Source organism: Corvus brachyrhynchos, unplaced genomic scaffold, assembly GCF_000691975.1.
Source record: "Corvus brachyrhynchos isolate BGI_N302 unplaced genomic scaffold, ASM69197v1 scaffold3, whole genome shotgun sequence".
In the NCBI taxonomy this organism is placed as follows: Eukaryota; Metazoa; Chordata; class Aves; order Passeriformes; family Corvidae; genus Corvus; species Corvus brachyrhynchos.
The window spans coordinates 9,534,631-9,555,053 of NW_008237619.1; the positions used below are offsets into that span (position 1 = coordinate 9,534,631).

Here is a 20,423-nt window from a genome sequence, read left to right on the forward strand (position 1 = left end):
TCTATGACAGCTGAGAAATGACAAGTAATTCAGAGAGATGGAGAGAACTAGCCACCGAGCCTGAGGAGAACAAGACAGAGTCAAGAAAAAGAGAAATTGGTTTGAAACTGGAAGGGACAGAAATGAGAAAAGACAGAATGATTTTAAAGGGATATACCATAGGGAACATGGGGAAAAAGGTAATCAACAGATGAAACATGGAATAAGGTTCCTTGGATCTCATTCTGCTACCTTTCAGTTACTGAGTTTGTCTTAGTAAGTACAAACAGACAGAGGCTGGGACTAGACCAAGCTCTAGAGAAGAGTTTCCTGCTGGTTCTGAATTTTGCAGCTGATTCAAACGTGACCCTAAACAGAGCCCTTTCCCCTCACCGACCATCCACGCACACATACAAACTGCGGTGTATTCAAAATGCAGGTCCTAATTCCAGGTCTCAAACTTGGGCTAGACTTGGCCCACATGTTATTGGCATCAGGGATAGACTGCAGCAAAATGACCCACTCACACAAATGGCCACGTAGACACAAAAGTGACTGATGGCAGTGTTCCTCTGACGGTCCCAAATTGAATTAAAACACTCATGCCATGACCTGCATGTCCTTTTAAACAGAAAAAAAAAAAAAAAAGCTGTATAAAGCAGTCTGAATGGGATGCAGTTTAGTCTAGTTTCTGCTCTGTGTGGTCAGATTAATCAAACCACAAAAAAACCCCAAAATTGCAGTTTGATTAACAGATATAGTGCAAAAGGATAAATGCATGGGCATTTTTTGTCTACCACCTTTGGATTTATTTCATGGCAGTTTGAATTTTTGCAAATTTGGCTATATTTTGTGGTCGTTACTTTCTAAAGAACAGATATTATCATAAAAGAACATATATTTGATTTTCTGTAGCATTGCAGCACACAAAGCAAATTTCTACTTTGAAAGTCTTTTCACCCTGGTCTTGTGACTGTCATGAGATTCAAAAAAAATCCTCAGGCAGCAATCTGGAACACAATTTTCAAATACTCCAGATTTGTTCTTGCTGATATTAATATAATTCTAAGTTTAGAATCCATTATTTGTGACTGAATTCTAAATTTGGCCCTCTCTGTTGGTTCCTGTTACAGAGATGAACTGAAATGCATCACTGAAACAAAATATAAAATGAAATTCAATAATGCATATATGCACATATGATTTTAGCTGGAGGGTTAGTTTTGCTAGAGAAGCATTTTGTATGACTTCAGAACTTCACCTCAAAGGATCTCAAAGGATTTGCTAGAAATGAATAAATATTTTAATATCACAAGTCATTTAGAAATGGGTGAATGTTGTTAGCGCCATTTTGCAGTAGGAAGTTAAGGTACAGAGTGAAGAAGTGGTTTACCCATGGTCATAAAATGAGTGGCAGACCTGTGAGAGACCCAAGGAAACCTTGCACAGTTGCTGTTAACTAGTCCAGGAGGAAATGTGGACAGTCATAAAGATGATTTGCAACAGTGAGGATCCTATTTTAGCCCCCTTTTGACATGTATGAAGAACACTTTCCTTCCCTCAACTTGTTGGATTTCATTTATAATTTTTTAGAAATTCAAGGCTTGTTTATACTGGAGGACACTAGAGAACTTCACAAGAGCCAGGAGAATGGAGGTGCAGGAGCTGAGAGAGATTTGATGATTTTCAGTGAACTCTTTCTAACTTGTTTTTGTTGCTTGGTTAATCCCTACTTTTGCAGTGTGCAATTGCTTCATATTGTTTCAGGAAATCTCTGTTCTTCTAGTTAGTGTGGAAGAGAGAAAGAGAGAGAAAAAAATAAATTCAGGCAGACTACAGCTAGTATTTTGAAGGTTAAGAAATCAGGGGGGAAATGAGTGAAGGGAATCCAGCATCATAAAGATAAAGAAAGCCGCTGAAAAAAACCTACAAGCCCAGATGAAAGAAATGCTGTAGTGATCACACGGTAGCTGAAATAACAGGTAATGCACATTCCCAGCCACACACCCAGACAGAAAAATAAGGCAGTGCCAAGTTTTTGCAAAGTACAGAAGATACTCAAATACTTGGGAGTGTTTTTCATCCCTGGAATCAGAGATTTTATTTCCTTTTTAAATAGAGAACAAGCTCACTGTAGGGCAACATCCCACTGGGGAGGTAAGTACAGCGATGGTTCCTCAGTGTCCCATTGCAGCACAAAAAAGAATGGCAGCAAGGAGTGAAGAAACAACCAGAGAGTTAATAATGAGGTACTGGCAGCTTCGCCTGAGGTGGAGGGCAGACAGGGAGTGAGCGAAATGATATGAAAGAACAGTTTAGCAATAGAGAAAAATTGGTGGCTACCATTTCATGAAATCTCAGTCAGCACTGAAAAACTCTCAGAGAGACTGAGTGCCTTAGATGTCAATGTCATAGATAGAAGATGCATTAAAATACAAAAGCAGCTCCCTTGAGCTGTATGAATAGATAGCTAGTGATCTTCCTTAAAGGATGTAGCAGCAGGATTGCCTGCTGTAGGTGGAGAGATTTATATCCCTCACTCCTGGAGACTGAGTTTACAACATAAATACGGCCCCACCAAAGGTTTAACTTACCCAGGAAACTGTCTCCAACAGCAAATATGGAATATGTTTGTGGAGAGGGTACTCAGGAACAGTTTGATGATACAACTGATCTAATAGCTTTCTGGCATCCCTTCCCTCCCAGTCCTTTTGCTCATCCTGCTCTGTGCCACATGGTTTTGTTGTTTCACTTACTCTGCCACCAGTGGACAGCCCACTGAGCCAGTCCAACCTGATAAACCAGTGAATAAGTAACTGAGCTTTACTGCTCATCTCTCTAAAATGCCCCAAATGTTTTCTTTTGTTGTACTGAGCTGAACTAGTTCATGGCTGGGCTCAACAGGCACCAAAGCCCATGCAGGAGAGGAAGCTGTATAACACATCTGTGGGTATGAGGAGCTGGGAGGCAGGACCATGTTTGGCAGCATTGGTGAGCCAGTAGGTTGATTCAGCTCTGCAGAGCCTGGGAGCAGGGTTTGTAAACCCCAAGCACAAAAAAGGGACAGTAACACACATCTCTGTGAAAATCACCTGACAGAGAGGCAAAGCCAGGGCTGCCATCACAGAGCAACAGAGGTGAAAAGCGATGACACAACTGAAGGGAAAGGGTTCTTCCTCCAAGTGTATTAGGAGGTAGGGAACATGTTTTCTTTTTGTTTTACTCACCTACCAGTGCTATGAAAAGCATTATGAGTGAAAGTCACAATTTGTATCTTAACACATGCTACACAGAGATATATATATATATATACACACACACAAATGTTTATATACATGTGTATATATATACATATACACATAGCAGATACACATTTGCTGGAGGAACATAGGTTTATGTGTAGGTGAGTATGTATATGAAAACATGCACCTGTGTGATGTGTAAGCAAACCCACACATCCTTCCACAGCCACACAGAAGCACGTGCAGTACCTGGTGCATTCTAGCAAAGCAGAGAAAAGAAAAAAAAGCTTTTCCAAATTAGTTGCCTTCTGCCTCCTGCCAAGCTAGCCCATCCCATAGTCTGAAACAGGAGACATCAGCACAGTGCTGCACATTCTGATGCAGTCCTGCTGACTCAGTTGGCTCAGTTATAGGAGACTGTCACCATCAGCAGGTCCCCTGCTGCATTCTCTGCACCCTTTGGGGAATCAGCAAACGCACAGGTGAAGCAGAAGTTGACAAGACAGTGCCAACTTGAGAAGCTTCAGGTGGAGCCTAGCAGTTTTGGTTGCAGCAGGGCATGTTCTAGGAGCTGGTGTTAGCCTCTGACTTGTCATTATTTGTTAGCATCCTGCCACAAGTGTGCACACGCTGACACCCCTCCTTCCGTTCTGCCCACGCTTTGTTGTGCCTGAGCATTTGGTTACGGTGGTGGCTGCTGGGGTTTGGAACCTTAACTGTGGCCAAAATCCCTCCTAGTGCACACCCCGTGTTTTCCCCAGGGCTGTCAGTAACGGGGAGACTCAGGAGACAGGAAAGTGGTTTGGGCTGACAGTCAGAGGGGGCAAGGCTGAGACACTGCTAATGAGCCAGGGTGGAACAATAAAAGCAGCACACAGTGGGAGAGGGGAACAGAGATAGAGTCCTTGAATAGAAAGCAGCATGATAATGAGGCCGTAGTGCTTTGCTTTAACTGCTTATGCTGTGCAGCCTGCAGCCTGCTGTGCAGGAAGAAGGTAAAGGGGAGTTGAGTTATTTAACCAAACTAAATAACAAGGAAGTCTTGTCAGCACAAACAGCCTGCTTTCGCAGAACAATGGTCCCCTGTTGCTACATAAACACAGAGATCCAGGCTAGACTTGTATTTGATCTCCCCTGTGCCTGCTGTGGATTCAAACAACTCCATTACCACCGTGAGGGGAGGAGTTCTGCCAGTGTCATAGGGATGGGCCTGACCTACTCAATCCTCATGAGCTCCAGTGAGACAGAAACTCACTCTTTGAACCAAGGATACTGTAGAAAGACCATTAGCCTCCAAATAGCTGGGCCTAGGTGATCAGAGAATAATAGTGGACTACTGATTTATCCTGCCAAGCTCTGTGTCCATCAGTTATGATCTTAGCAGGTAAGCCAGGAGACAACTCATTGCCCTAGGCTTACCAGCTGTTGCAGCTAAATGTCTACCTATGGATCAGTCCATGCGTGGGAACTTGTCTCAGTCAGTACAAGGCATCCAGCAAGCTCCAAAGGCAATGAAAGGAGACCCAGTGATAACAGTCAAGCCTGGGGACCTTGCATTCTTGGTTTTGTGCCTGGCTCTGCCAACAGTTCAGCATTTGACCTTGGGCAAACTGCTTCCTTGCTCTGTGCATCACCTGCACCATCTGCGAAGCAGAATTAGCACTACTGTTAGACTGAGGTCTCTGATACTGGTTTCCCTCAGTGTCTGTGCAATTCTTTTGGGATCCTTTTGTGGAAGAAGCAAACCGTGAAGCCAGCAGTGACGTATGTCAAAGTCCTGCTGTGACGTATAACGAGGACACATTATAAAAACCCTATAAACAAGACAGCAGGCTCTGTGCACAACTGGAAGATGACAAGTCTGCAAAAACTCTGTTCCCCTCAGAGGACAAAAACTCTAAAGGAGCAGAGTGCCCTTGAGGATTCACCAGGGTGACTGCTCCCATGCACAGATCCTCAAGAGTCCTCTCATTGTCAAGGAATCCAGGGTGGAGAAGGTTCTGGGGAGGCAACAACTACTCATGGAGGACTCCCACAACTCACCTCTCTGCCAAGACTAGCTTCCAGGCAGAGGTGTAGCTAAGAGGAGCTGTAGAGTGATGACATGGGTGGTCTTGAAAGTCAGAAGGAAGATATGGCCCATCAACTCCAATTACCTTCACTGCAGGTGCTTAATCCCTCTTGCTGTTTGGCTGTTATTTGTTTAGTTTTTCAAATTACTTCTTTCTGACTCCCAGTCCCAAGAGATGTTGATGTGTATTAGGCATGTTGCTAGCAAAATGCTCTGTATATGAAACCTACTCTAGTTCATTTAATTTGGGGATGGACAACTCCATCAGGTTTGTATCTGCTGCTTGCTTGGTGTGAAAAGTGGCTTGTCCTTTTCTCCTGCATGTTGCTTATTGTTTTTTTTCCCCCCTTAGAACGAGTTTTACCCACACTCCCCAATCCTTTTCCAGGTCAGTATATGTTTTATGTTGAAGTAGCTCTTTAGCCGGGTCATTCTCCGTCATCCTGACAAATGCTCAGAGCTAGGCATGGGCAAAACAGCTCAGAAATGTAGGAAGATAAGGGCTTTCCCTTCTCATTTAGGTGTCATTTTGTCTTTTCTGCTCACCTTCCTCATCCTTCCCTTTCCCCCCTCCCTCTTCAACAAACCAATCAACTGAACAGCAACAACCTTTAACCAAGCTTGAGCCATGATGTTGTGTTGTCACCCAGGTCTGGACAGTCTTTAGTGAGGTTCAATCTCCCTGCAGACCTACTCCTAAAACAAATTCTCATCCTAAGCTCTCTTTGCCCACTTGTTCGGATTTGGATCAAAAGCATAAGCAGAACTAAATTTTTGCAGAGACGGTGGAAAGGACACGGAGAAAACTAAATGTTAAAACACTGCCAGAAGGTTTTTTTCACTCTAGTTGAGCATCCTATCATCCACCATGAAACACTTTGTTTTTTCATGCTGTTGTCCTACCTCTCCAAGTCTTCCAGTCACATAGCCCTATACGTGAGGCAGAGAGCATGAAAAGAGGCACATGGTGAGGTGTTACTGTCTGCTTTATTCCAAAAGGGAAGAAGGTATGGAGACAAAACAGGGTCTGGGTGTTTTTTCTGTCTCTGCGCTGCCCACTCCTGCCTCAGGTGCAGGCAGCATGGTCCAAACATCCATATGAGATCTGGGACGTGGTTGTGATCCTTTCATTCTGAAAAAGCACAGAAACCAGAAAGCAGGCTACAGCATTTGAAAGTGGTGTTTGAAACTAAATCAACATAAGGCAGCATATCCCTGTGTTCACTGAAAAAATCTTGGCCTACAGCTCCTCAGTATCTTTGTTTTACTGCCATATGAGGAAGATGCACACAACTTATGGGTTGCTCAGAGACCTAAATTGTTAATGTCTGCACGGAGCTTTGGGATAGAGTGTTATTAGGAGCCCATGTTGTTTTGCAAAAGAGCACCTGCTTGAACAAAGCACCTGCAGGTACTCCCATGAAAAGAACAATAAATGCTGGGTGTTACACATGCTCCGTTTAACTACTCTGCCGTTTTCAAATCAAGCTCTGCTCTTGGCAACTTATTCAGGCTCAGGATGTAGTCACAATTGCCTATTTAAAAGGCAAATCCACAAATACAATTAAAGAAAAGTACCTAAAAAAAAAAAGGAAGGGGGGAGGTGGAAATCAAGCTACCATTAAAATTAAATCCCAGAGAGTGATTTGTAAATAACATTCAAGGAGCTGAGAAAAGGAGTAAAGTAGGCCATTGGGAACCTACTGTGGAAAAATAAATCCAATTAAACACCATTATCTTATGTATTGCAAATGAAACCTGTGCTTGGATATGAAATTAAAGTTGCTGAGGCTGTTTCGGATGTAGGGTTTTGAGGAGTTTTCCAATTTTAGGTGTTCTTTTTTTTAAGCAGAATTTTCAATGACAAATATTTTTGTCTGATGAAAAACCCAGGGCTCTTTGGTTTTATGATTATTTTTATTATATATCCTTAAATTCCACAGGCAGGCAGTGTTAATTTTTTTCATAGCCAGCCCTGTTTACAGCTGGTTTTGAATTAGGAGCCCATTAAGCTAAATGATAAAGCAAAATCTGTGAGTGAGCAAGGCCAGGATTCCCATTACAAATACACCTCCTAATCAACTTGCCAAGGCCATCCTGCACAGCTTTAGTTGATCCTTTAAAACACTTTCCCCTCCATCTCTGAAGCTGTTATTTTTTTACTGCTCCCCAGTCTCCTGAGATCATCTTGAAGGACGTCCTGGTGTGACATCACTCCTGTGAGGAGTCTCCAGGAATTTGAGGTGCCAAATGCTGGTATATCTCCAGTGACTCAGGACATGCCAAGAGGATTTTGCAGAGGGGGAAAGTAGCTCTTAAATACTCTGGACCTCACTTGTTTTCTGAAAGCCCCTACCAGCTTCTCCACTGTGGGCCTTCAGCACAGATACTGGTGCTTTTTGCATGTCCTTTTACTGTGCTGCTCACCTTCAAAGAAATCTTGGGCATTAAATTTTGTTAGACCTTTTTCTTCCTGTAAGTTGATGTTCTGAACTGTAGTCCTCAACCCTCAATTAAGCGATTCCTCAATGACCAGAATCACAGCCTTCTTCCTCTTTCTCCCTCAATTTTCATTTCTGTTAATCCTCAGTAACACTTCCCTGCCCTGTGGGGTTTTGAGCATTAATTTAAAAGGAAGGTGATTTGAGACAAAGAGAGCTGTAGTCCTGCTAAGCATTGCTATCATTAGCTGGCTGCTGTGGAAACATCTTGCTTTCAGGCAGGCTGGAGACTCAGAAGCAGCCCATTCAACTAAACAAATGGGACTTGAATTTGATGAGACAGTTTCCTAAAATGCTGGTGGAGTCCAGCTGATTCAGCTCTCAACTGAGTTGTCCTTGAAAAATGTTCTAGCCCTCCTGATTCTGCAGCCAGGCACTCAAAATGCCTTGAAATGTCTTCTGGGATGATGCCACATCATCACATCTTTCTGTCTGCATCGTAACATCATGTTATAATGGGCTGACACAAGACCTGGCTGTCACCGAGCGGGGGCCTTACTGCATCATCAGGTGCTTTTTCAAAAGGATTTTTCTTCTGGAAGAAGAGAATTTGCTCATTCCACACCACATCTGCCAGTGGAAGGCCAAGTGTGGCCACTGTTGAACCTCAAAGGGACCTGTAAAATTATGGCATTAGCTCCATCTTTGTCCTTCATTGTCCCTTGTCCTTAGCCCTTTGAACATGACTTCTTCCCCTGTGATTAGAACCTAGTGCCCACATCAGAATGGTGTAGCCAGACCGGTGGGCTTCAAAACCTGTGAGTCTTCCTCACAGGAGTTTTGTGATGAGGGCTTGCCAGAGGCTAAGTAGGGGCTTTCTCAGCGTGGTTAGCTTGATGCCCTGGGAGCTATGCAAGGGGGATGTGGTGTTTCAGAAAGCAGCACATCCACAGCTGCCCACAGGGCAACAAGTGTGTCAGTCTTTGGGGCCTGATCAGACAAAGTCATGGCCATCAATAGGTTGACACAAGATTTATAGCAGTAGTGTGTTAGCAATTAGCAGAGTGGGAGGGAAAAGGAGAATGAGGAGTCCTGTCTTTCTGCCAAAACATGCACTGATCGGAGAATGACCCTGTGTGGCTGTAGATCGTAGATAGTCTCCATTTAGCTGTAGCCTGTGTAGCCTGTACTGTCACTAATGCCTTCATCAGGTGGGTGGGAGCTGGGGGAAGGGACTAGAGAGATGTTCATTTGGGTCTGATGGCCAGAGTGGGAAACAGCAAGCATCTTTCTTTCTAATACCCTCTCAGTCCTCTTTCCTCTCTCTGGGTGTCCAGCTGTGCAGAAGAGAGCTCCTCTGTTGCAGTGGTCACCTCCCACCCATCTCTGCTCTCCTTTTGCTTTCTGTAGTGCATGGCCCTGCCAGTTCTGCTGAGCTGGCTGCTCTCGTGTCAGCAGGGTCTGCTTTGGCAAAAGGTCCCTGTGCTTCTGACAGCTGAGTCCATCAAAGCTAGGGAGAGAAGCGTGGGGGATTACAACAGAGACTACAGGCTGTAAAGGGTTACCACTTGATGGGGGTTTGCTCACTAGGCAGTCAGCTCTCCCAGTATGATGTGACCAGCTGAAGGACTCATCCATCTCTGGAGTCCTCTTCACTGAGGCCTGAGGGTGCTTTCTCATTTGGGCTCTAGAAAAAGGGTCAGTGAAAATCCAGGCCTTCAGGTCTTTGAGACAAACTGGTTGACAGAGCTGGGGAAGCCATAGCATAAACAGGCCCAGATAGACAATCTTGTCTTTTTGTGGTCTTGACAGAGAAATGGAGAAAAAATAACGAGCAGAAAAAAATAATGGCCATAGGCACCAAGCACATGAGGGCATATTTGGAGCCATGTCAAGTCTGGTATTCCCATAAATCGTAAGGCATTCAAGGGACATACTTCAGCTGTACTGGTCACTCCACAGTGATGTGTGCCTGACTACTCAGGGTATGCCTTACTTCCCTGAAAGCTGCCTGAGCCCTGGGCATTGTCAGCTGATCACGCCCTTGGCCTGGGTGGGAAGCACAACTCACAGTTCTCCTTACTTCCCACGGGTGGTATCCATGCCAATTTTCCAAAGAGCTCACTGTCCATTTCTGAGTGCAGAAGGGATTGGCCCTGCAGGATGGATGCTCAGACAGACCAAGCTTCTCTTGCTGCTCAGGGTCAGTGCCAGTCCCTGCCAGGGCTGCAGGCACTGAGGGCTGGGACTGCACTGGTTGCCAAGCCTGTGGGGCTTTCAGGCCAAGGGAACAGGAAGGACAAGGCAGGGTGAAGGCAGGCAGCCAACATCATAGTAATTGCTTCTTGCTATTTCGTAGGTACAAGGCAAGGGATGGCACTGTAGCTTATTTTGACTCTGTGGTTTAAAGTAATACCAAAGTCAGAGGTGATGATAGTGTCTTCCAAAAGGAGGCAGTATGGCTGTAGACAGAAACAGCATCTTGGGGAAAAGAGACATGCCAAGAATTCATGCCAAGCTACCAACACTGCTTGGTGGGTTTTGCTGAATAGCAACAGACAGCTTCTGTTTGTCGAGATTGCTTAAAAAAAATTAAAAGCCAATCTGCTTCTTCCCACCCCTCCCAAAAAAAAAAAAAAAGTGTAGAGAAAAGAAAGCTTTGTTAGAGAAAAAAGAGAGACACAGGGGAAAAGAAAGAGAAATGGCTTTACTGCCTGATCTGTTTCTGTACTTTCTGTTCATTATTTTAATTTAGACTGATGTATTCCAAAATGAGCCTTGGGTTGTATATATTTGCATAGTACAGTGTTGTGGAGAATCCAGTGAGTGAAGATCAGCAGCAGAGGATGGGAACTGAGACTGGAAGTCCCAGAAAGATATTCCTCCAATCTGAGTCCTTGCAGTGGGATAAGGAAGATGTTTCAAGGTCTGTGCAGTCACCGGTGTGGCTTTGCATGCATGCAGAACAGTCCTGCAGAACAGAGGTCAGGGCACAGCAGTCAGGTGGGGGAGTGGAGCTTGAGTGGATCCAGTGGGGGAGAAAACACATAACTGCACTGCAGAGATTAGAAACAAACCCATGGAAGAGTGACAGCCATGAAAAATCAGTTGTCTGATAGGCACAGTGATAGTGTTACTGCTGTAGCATGGACAGATTACCCTGCAGAACAGAGCTGGGGCAGGCTCTAACCCTCCTGAGCCAGATATCCCCAGCCCAGAGGACATTCATAGCCTGATACCATCTGTATGTTATATGAGCTTCTGAAGTCATCAACTGAACTTCCTCCTTTGGAGACATTGAAGGCAACCTATTCCCACTGCACAGCAGGTGTACTTCAATCCTTGCTCTCTCCCTCTTGCTCTCCTCCTTGTGTTGAGCTGCCAGACAGGCTGGCTGGAACTGCAGAGGGCAGCAAAGAGGAGGATGAAGAACTGCCACTGTTGCCTTGATTTAATCCCTACACACACACAAAAATTCCTCCAATCCCTGTGAAAAAATGACCAAAGAGTAATTTCCACCTTCCTCCTCCTCCTCCTCCTCTTCGCCCTTCCATTTCCAGTGTAAACCACTCAAGAATTTGCCCAACAAGCTGGCCTCCCCTCTGGTTATTGTCCCAAGTGAACAGTCTCTCCATTCACTAACCCATGACGGTAAGTTGGTTTGGGAAGCTGCAGGTTTATCTTCCCAGCTCAGGCAGTGCACTGGGCCCGCTTGTGAACCGGTTGCCATTCAGTGTCTGCTCTGCTGTTGATAAAGCACATTACACATGGCTGGGCTTGCATGATTAATACAGCTGTCTAAGCGCTCTCTCTAAAAACAAAAACAACCAGAAAGGAGAAGGGAGGTGTGGGATTTGGGAGGGAGGGTGTGCATGGGGAAAAAACCCAACCATTCCAAAGACATCAGGCTCGCAGAAAAAGCAGAGCAGTCCTGGAAGGGCTTCGCTCCCATGGGCGAGCAGGTCTGTCAGCAGAGCTCCCCTGCCAAAGGGAGAGGCCTCGTGGCAAGGTGAGCAAGGAGCAATGTGCCTGGCCCTTCCCCAGCATCGCCTGCATGTCCCCCTGCCGCCTGGGGAGTGCATGCATGGATGGGAGATGGGGTCAGGCCCTGGAGAAGGATGTGCTCTAAGCAGCATGGCTTCAGCAGGGCCCGGTCAGGCAGCCCCTACGGTAGGTGTTGCAGCTACACAGGCACACTGACCCATGGGGACGCTCCCCAGCCACGTCACCGTACCCACCCTGTGCTCAGAGGCACAGCCCACAGGCACCGAGCAATCTCCAGGCACCCTGGAACATCTAATGAGGAACAGGAGTAGCTTCCTGCCTCTTTCCCCTTGCTCCAACTCATCCAGCTGAAGGCCAGCTCAGCTGCCTGTGTAAGCTACAATAACTTTCCCTTTTTAACACTGCTCTGGGAATGGGCTGTGGGAAGCCATGATGGCTTTCTGCTCCGGTTTTTCCCAGGCCTGGGAATTAAAGCCATGCTTGCACTGCTAGGGTGTTAAGGTGACCAGGAGCCTCACTCTGGAACTGCACACACATGGACACCTCCATATTTTGATGAGAACTACAGGGAACACAAGGTACTATTTACTTAGACCTCACACTTCAGAGACATACACCAGCCCATGGGCCCAGCTTGACTGTCATGACATCTCTAACTCACTGAAACACTGAGAGTGATATCCCTAAGAAGACTCAAGGGCAGGCTGGGAGGATACTCTTCTGCAGATACTAGAGAAAGACAGGAAGGGCAGAGGCTGCAGTAGGACTGCATTTCAGTACCAGAGCAACCTCAAGTACACTGGTCACTCTCCACTCCAATTTAGTTATTTTTCTGCTCCAGTCACCCCTGTGTATGTTCCCTGCCTCTTCATTTCTGTCCACAGCCACTCATACCTTTCCCATGCCACATATCCAGTAAAGCTTGTAGAAAACCATAGCAGGGATGAAGTGAGTAAACAGACAGACATGAAACTGATGAAAATATTAATTTTTCAAGAGGTTCCAGAGCCTCCAATTAGCAAACCTGCTTCTGAGGGCTGTGTGTGCTCTGGGTGAGGGGAGCTATGCTGTTTGTATTCTATTGAGACACTGGGTTATGTGCTGGCATCACCTTTGGTCTGCTGTGCCCTACACAAGTGCTTGAGAGGTGAGAAGGAGAGGGATTGCTTTATCCTAGGAAAGTAAAAAGCAGAAAAAGTCAGATCTTCCCCATAATGACTCCTGAAAAAGTCTGTGCTATGTGGTTTTTTGGATGTTTTGCTTGTAGAATGAGAGTCTTTAATGTGTGATTTGAAGACAATACAGTTTTAAATATCTGATTTTGTATCAGTTGCTGGGGAAGGTGGGGTTTGGGGGCTGGGTGGTTTTTTTTTAAATAAATCTCCAGTTGCTAGGGAAATGAAAAGGGTGGGATAACAATTTCTTCAGCTATGAGAAAACATTGAAACTTTTTATACACACAGGACAGATCTGATGATGAAAGATCTGTGTAACCTTGAAACAAAGGTGGTCTTCTAGCCACCATCAACCTCACTGGTCAGGATAACAATTCAATTTTAGACTAGGATTACTGTAAAGCAGCTCCAGGGTAAATGGTGTAAGCAGACAGCTCTTGAACACCACGACCTTCTCAGAAAGACACTGAGAAATACAATTTCAGGGATATTCTTCAGACCTTAGGGAAGGATGGGTGAACTGCATTACAGAATGAATCTTCATTCCTCTAAGACAAGAGGTATGATAGATGAGTACTTAGTACACCATGAATGAGCTCCAAAACATGGGGAAGAACTGTTCAGTGCTAAAAAAGCATGAGCAAATTCTGAAATACATTAAACCGAGTGCAAAGATTGATAGACACCAGAGACATTTCCTTAATCTTGTTGGAGAGTTGCTGGAGGGCATCCTCCCCAGTTTGCACAGTGGTACTTGCACCTCTAGGAAAGCCAGCCTACTGCCACTGCAGTCACAGTCAAGTTTTAATTACAGGAGCAGAACTGGTAGTGACAATGGGGAATGAGCAGGCAATGAGCAAAATAGCTTCGACACTGAGAACAGGGAAGGAAAGAGAAGTGTCTTCTTCTAAAAGGAGGGGGGAGGAACAGGAAAGAAGTAAGAAAAAAAAAGCCCCAAATGAACCCTAGTAAGTAGAAGCTGGTAATCCCTAAAGCCTCAGAGTAGAGTGCAAAGCCCTGGAAGAAAGAAATTAATAACTTTCAAAGTATGACCTTGAAAATGGAATTAACAGTATTCCTCCCTTTTAAGCCTTCATGATAATAAAGATTTCATCTTCCGAAGCCCTGGCAAGAGAGTCAACAGACTAGGAAAAATTGCTTCCTGCAGAGCAGCTGGCAAGTGTAAACCCTAAGACCCCCACAGGCCCCAGGGAGTGAGATGACAGAGACACCTGCATGGTGAAATCCAGCCTTCACTTTAAGTAGAGTCAGCCTATCAACAACATGGAGCCCAGAGCTGCTCAGGGTGGGCAGCACCTGGAGAAACAGCAGACTGGCTATACTTGGTTTACCATCACTCCTTTCTTCCTATCACAGACAAGTTCTCCTAGCCCATCCCATGCTGCTTTCTGGCTTCTCTTACATTCAGAAACTCATGGGGACCAATTGCCCTCTAACACCAGATTTTACCTTGCACTCTCTGGCAGGATCCCAAGGGCAGATTCCCCGAAGCAAATCAAGAGCCAGGAGCTCTCTGATGGCCTTTGAACCTTCTCTGTGGGCTCTCTTCCATCAGCAAACTGCAGATATGTCAAGCCCTGGAGTCTTGTTAATGTAAATAAGAGAAAAATTGGCACCGGCTGTCTCTTCTCCTGCCTTCGTTTTGGTTTACTCAGATGATGAGATTGGCAAATGTGGATGTGAAACATGTAGATGAGTGGATGATTTTTTTTCCCTCAGGAATGTATCTGCTTTCTGCTTGCATCTCAAATGATCCTTTTTAAAGGTCTGTGTTGGGAATCTTGAAAGTAACGGGTTCAGTTTCTGCTGGTGATGATCATGGTGCATACATTTGGAGGCATTCCTCTGGTGATCTTGTGACTTTACTTACACATCCTGCCTCATTTGCTTCTTGAGCAAGGCTTACATGTCATGGCACAGTCTCCATCCCCCTCTCTAATGGGTCCCTTCAAGGGTGTTGTTGGTGTTACAAAAAGGAGCTGGAGGGAGTGAGGAGACACAAGGGGGAGTATCTGTGTGGAGGAAGTAGAATAATAGGATGGCTTGGGTTGGAAGGGACCTTAAAGGCCATCTAGTTTCAAATCCCCTGCAATGCGCAGGGGCACCTTCCACTAGGCCAGGGTGCTCAAATCCCATCCAATCTGGCACTGAACACTTCCAGGAATGGGATATCCAGAGTTTCTGTGAATGTCTCACCACTCTCCTAGTGAAGAACTTCTTCCTTATGTACAATTTAAATCTACCCTCTTTCAATGTAAGACCATTAGTCATTGTCATCACTACACGCCTTTATAAAAAGCCCTTCTCCCGCTCTTGTCAGCCCCTTTTAGGTACTGGAAGACCACAGTGAGGTCTCGTGGTGCCTTCTCTTCTCAAGGCTGAACAACTCTGACTCTCTCAGCCTGTCTTCAATAGGAGAGGTGCTCCAGCCCTCTGAGAACCTCCATGGCCCTTCTCTGGACTCACTGCAGCAGGTCCATTTTTATGCTGGGGGCCCATCATAAGAATAAGTGGAATAAGTAGAGTGGGTTAGAAACTTCACCCCCACCCCCTGCACCCTCGGTTTCTGCTGCCGTAGTGGGCAGATGTCCTGCTTTTTGTGTCTTCTAAAGAGGTTTTGCCGAGAATGCAGGTGCATAGTGGTGGTAGAAAGGTGCGGGCCGGTGGGGACCAGGTTCCGTGCCACATGCGTGCGGCCATCCGTGGCTGGCTCAGCGGCGGTGGCTCGGAGCGCGCAGAGCTGGCTCCCTTTCCTCAGCGTGTTCCCGGGGAGCTCTGCCATGCGGGACCCGGGGTTCTCCCGAGCGGGTGCGCAGAGTCGGCCAGCCCCGGGTGTTATTCCCAGAGTTTCCCATGCTCCCAGAGTTCCCAGCCCCTAGGCTGCCTGGGATGGCGAGGCGGGTTCGGCGTCCTTCGGCTGCCACCTCGCGGGGAAGGAGCGGCGGGGAAGGAGCGGCGCCTCGGCGGCGGCGTCCGGGCGGGGACAGAGGGACGGGGGTACCCGCAGCGAGCGGCCGGCCGAGCGAGGCTGACAGACAGGACGTACAAGCACTGCAGCCCCGCATGATGCCACACCTTCACCTGCTGCTGCTCGTGCCCTTTTTTGCACCTGCTTGTTGGCGTCTGAGCTTCACTGGGCGCCACATCCGTACCTAAACAGCTCTGCTGGAAACCTCACTTTTCCCCTGCAATTCTGAGCCTGGGCTGGTACTGGCTGCCTGCCTTTGCTGTCCTGGTACTAATGTCCTCTTCCCATAAGCACCATCACTCCCCTCTACCTGTCTCCCTCATCCCTGCTTTCCTGGGCCTGGTCAGGACCTAATTTCCTCTCTTTATCTCCCCTTTTCCCAGGACCTGTTCTCATTACTTACCTAATCTTCATGCTTACATAAAGTCCTACGTTTCCCCATCCTCACCCTGGCTGACATCTCCTCCTCTTGCCCTCTTGCATGTCTTGAGCTGAGCATTCCTGTATTGCCATTTCAATTGAAGATCTTCCATCATATCATTTCCTGTGCTGTAGCCCAGCATTGGTACAAGTGCTCATCCTATCACCTCAGTCCACATTACTCCCTTCTTATCTCTCTCATCACAGCAGCCTTTTCCTGTGCCTCTGCCCAGACAAACTTACGTTTTTTCACCTCCTCACGCAGCCCCCAGTGGGCACTGCAGGCTTTCAGAGGCCAACACCAGCCATGAGGTAGGGCCTGTGCAGGGACAGCCTTCTGACCTCGGACACTGCTGCTGAGGCTGGGTGTCTTGCAAGTTTTCTTGACAAAAAAGCTCATCTCTCCCTTTCCTAGGAAGAGCTGAACAACCCCCCCCAGCTAATTCTTCCCACACTGAGCAGTTTCCTTTGCCTGGCTCTCCCATAGTCAGCAGAGGAGGCTGCAGAGCAAGGAGTGACTGAGACCGTTTTAATCTAGACAGTTCAGGGAGCAATTAGTAGCAGCAGGTGTGCCAGGCCACCTCTTAATGTTGAGGTCCTAGAGTCACAGGAGAACATAGCACCCGAATTTAATGTGGGGCCACAATGTCATTGCTGGCAGCTGACTGCAGCTGTGCTTCTTAAAGAGCTGAGTGGGCTGTGGATATGGAAGTCTTCAGGCAGTCCAGAAGTGACCAGACAAGTTCATGGTAGAAGAAGTTAATCTCAAAGGGGTTCAGCTTCTGCTGGCTCATAATGACTCTGAAGCACAGGAGGCAGGCCAGTATGATATCATGCTTGCCATGTGCTGCTGGCTGGCCCCCACCCAGCACCCACAGAGGACAGGACTGAAGGTTAGACAAGACCCTTGGACTGACCCAGCAAAGATCTTTTCTTGTGTTTTCCTCAGGCTGTTTATGAGGATGAAAGCAGCTCTTGGCTTTACAATCTGGCTGTGGTTTGCTCTGAATGTAAGCAGCTTTTCCCATCTTCCTCTGCCATCTAATCCAAGCCCCCCATCCTTCTCACTGTTCTTTTCCTACATTCTTCACAGGAGTAGGTGCAGTTCTTGAACCATCACATGCACAAGCACTACAGCTGTGCCATGTCAAGTCGGGTACAGTAGCACCTGTCACCACTCCTGTCTAGTGAACCCTGGGCTAGGCTGCCTTGCAGCCCTCTGGACGTGAGGGCATGCAGCAACTGTTCTGCCTCATGCTGCGTGGAAGGGTTGGCCTGCAGGAGTGCTAGGCACTAGGGGAGATTGCTGGCATCCCAAACTGAAGGGCCTTGCCACCCCTTCTGCATCCTCCCTCAGGAGTATGTGGAAGTTCTCCCAGAAGCGTTAGGAAAAGGCTCCTGGAGCCTCTCTGTGCCAGGCTGGTATTCTGGGCTGTTGCACACAGGCAGGTGGGCGGGACCAGTGAGGTCACAGTGGCACAGCTCTGTTTTTCCCATTGTTAAATTCAAGGATGCAGCCAGGGTTACACTGCCTTGGGGACAGGGGTGGGATGGGGCTGCACATGGTCCCCTTCACCTTGTGAGAGCTACAGCTCTCTAAATCTTGGCCAAGGCTACCTTGTGGCATGGCACCAATGCAGATCACCCAGGCTGAACGTGTGACACCGATAAAGCCTTGGAAACATAGGATGCAGTGCCCATGAAGCTGTTGCAGCACAATTAGGCACCATGGCAGGGCTCCACCTGCTTCTGCACCAGGTATCGAAATGTCTCACATTTGGAGCAAGGAAGAGCAGTGCAGTTGTTCTGGCCTTGCCAATTTTCAGTCTGCTCCTTCTTGATTTGCTTAATGGGATCTGACTCGGTCAGCATTTAGGGTCTAGGGTCCCTTAGGGGTTTAGCTGTGAAATGCTGCCAGATATTCATATTAACTCATCAGCATCGGAAATCCAATTTCCTCTCCTGTCTGTGGTGGAAGAGCACCCCTTTCAAAGCTGTTCCGTGGTCACAGATTTGGCAGGGCTGTCCAATTGCCGGGGGATGAATAGCCCGGGATATTACAGCAAATTCCCAGAGCACAGGCTCAAGGGTACCGAAGCGGGAGACCACAGGGACAGCCTCGAAGCCCCCGGTGCCAGCGGAGAGGGAGCAGGGGAGGGCAGCCGGGTGGCCGGGGGGGTTTCTGGGGGGGCCCCACCGGGCAGAGCTCGGGGGCGGCTCCGCGCGGCGGCCGCCAGAGGGCGCCGGAGACCGCACCGCTGCTGATGCGGGACCGGGGTGGCGAGGGGATGTGCGGGCACGGTGAGGGGACTACAGGGCGGGGGGATTGCCAGGGGTCTGTGCCCTGGGGGCTGCAGGGATGGGGGATTGCGGGGAGTCTGTGCGCTCAGGGGCTTGGCGTCTGCGGCGTGCGTGTGCACGCCTGGGGGAGCTGTGCCCACGCGTGCCTGTCCACGCGTGCACGCTGGGGGTGGGCGCGCCTGCGGAGGGCAGTGTGCAGGTGTGGGGTGTGCGGGTTCTGCAGCACACCGTGGCCGCTGTGGAGGCCGGCGCTGCCCCCAGCGTGGGCGCTCACCCGTGGCCGTATGGGTGCCTCGGTGCCCACAGCAGCAGCTGCTCATGCACACACATGGAGAGGTCATCATGCAAACATGGGCTGGCACAGCCTGAGGTGTGGCTGGGAAGGAAGGGTGACAGTGATAGAATGAATTGAAAATGGATGCTATTTCCTGCACAAAATTTCGCTCAAAGACAAATATTTTATTTTCTTCCAGCATTTTCACTCTCTTTCTTATTACGCTTGAGCAGTTGTTGTCCCCCAAGACATTATTTTGTGATAGAACTATGACCTTCCCGGAGTTTTCAGTACTTGTGACAGGAAATGTAGCACCCGTGGCATGTACTCTAGCTAGCTGTGCTGTCAAACCCAGAGATTCCATGTGGCCCCCAGGGTTATGTGCAGAGACCACACTGGATCCCAGTCCTCCCAGTCAGCCTAACACACTGCCCAACACCTGCACAGCCTGCTGGTGAGAACAGCTGCTGGGGTTAGCCTGTGGTGTGGCACAGGTGATCAGGACTGCACGTGGAGAGGTTTCTGTAGCCAGCCCCACCATCTGACTGGGACACACAGGCAGCCATGAGAACATGTAACACATCATTTTTCACCTCTGGAGATGGGAGTTTTGGCTTGTCAGATGCCCTCAAACTTAGACACACAAGCTCATGCAGAACAGAAGCTGGCGTGACCCTCTCCCAAGTCTTCCATCACACCACCTGTCTTTGTGTGTCCTCTCTTATACCTAGATATTGCAGAGGCTCATCTCTTCACCACATCACTACCACACCATACCATGCCTCTGCCCCCAGTCCCCACCAAGCTCACAAACTCTGATCTGTGCATTTCGATGTATTGAGGCAGAGGTACCCAGCCAAGGCCAAATATCCCCTTGCCTGTGCATTGCATGCCACCATTGGTGCACATGCCTTTGCTCTGGTTGCGTGGGCACCCTAGAAAAGTGGCAAAGAGGAGGATGGTTGCCACGTGTGTGTTATGTACATGTCCATGTATGAGTTAAGACAAATAGTATTGAAGCCAAATAGTAAAAATGTGGCTGAACATTTTTGTAGGGAACACACCCTGCCTGGTGTGCTCTTGTTTATTTGCTGTGCCAGAGGAGTCATGTTTTGTGCCAAAAAGGGATGCAAATGGTCCCAAACAGCTTCCCCACAGTTATTTGACTGTGAGAGATGCTTTTTCTGAAACATAGGTGAGGTAGGGGTAGTAGCTGAACTGAAACTTGTTCCTGAGCATAGAGGAGGAAATAAAAAGAGTAAAAAAAAACAGTGTAGTAGGATTTGTGTGACAAGCCACAAAAGATGCACGTGGGCTAGCTGAAAAAGAAGCCATAGATGGAATATAAATTTTCCACACAAATCAACACATACTTAATAATGAAAGTACAGAACTGGGGCACAAACAACTACTCTAGTAAGTGATCAGCTACATTAGGAAGAAATCAGACAAATGAAAATGCAATGGAATTTGAAGGACTCTGGAGACATCCTTCTTTGATTTGCTGCCTTTTGGTTACCAGCTCA

General features: G+C 47.5%; 1 protein-coding gene across 4 annotated transcripts in view; it reads left to right on the forward strand.

The window, feature by feature from the left end:
- Positions 1–20,423, forward strand: part of LSAMP (limbic system-associated membrane protein) — a 1,012,183-nt gene that overhangs the window by 983,195 nt on the left and 8,565 nt on the right. For 2 of the 4 annotated variants that reach the window (XM_017731916.1, XM_008631753.2), the window contains one exon: positions 5,645–5,680. The exons of the other annotated variants lie outside the window; for them this stretch is intronic. In XM_017731916.1, coding sequence (XP_017587405.1) covers positions 5,645–5,680 — 36 coding nt within the window. The remainder of the gene's footprint in view (positions 1–5,644; positions 5,681–20,423) is intronic. 4 annotated transcript variants of the gene reach the window in all.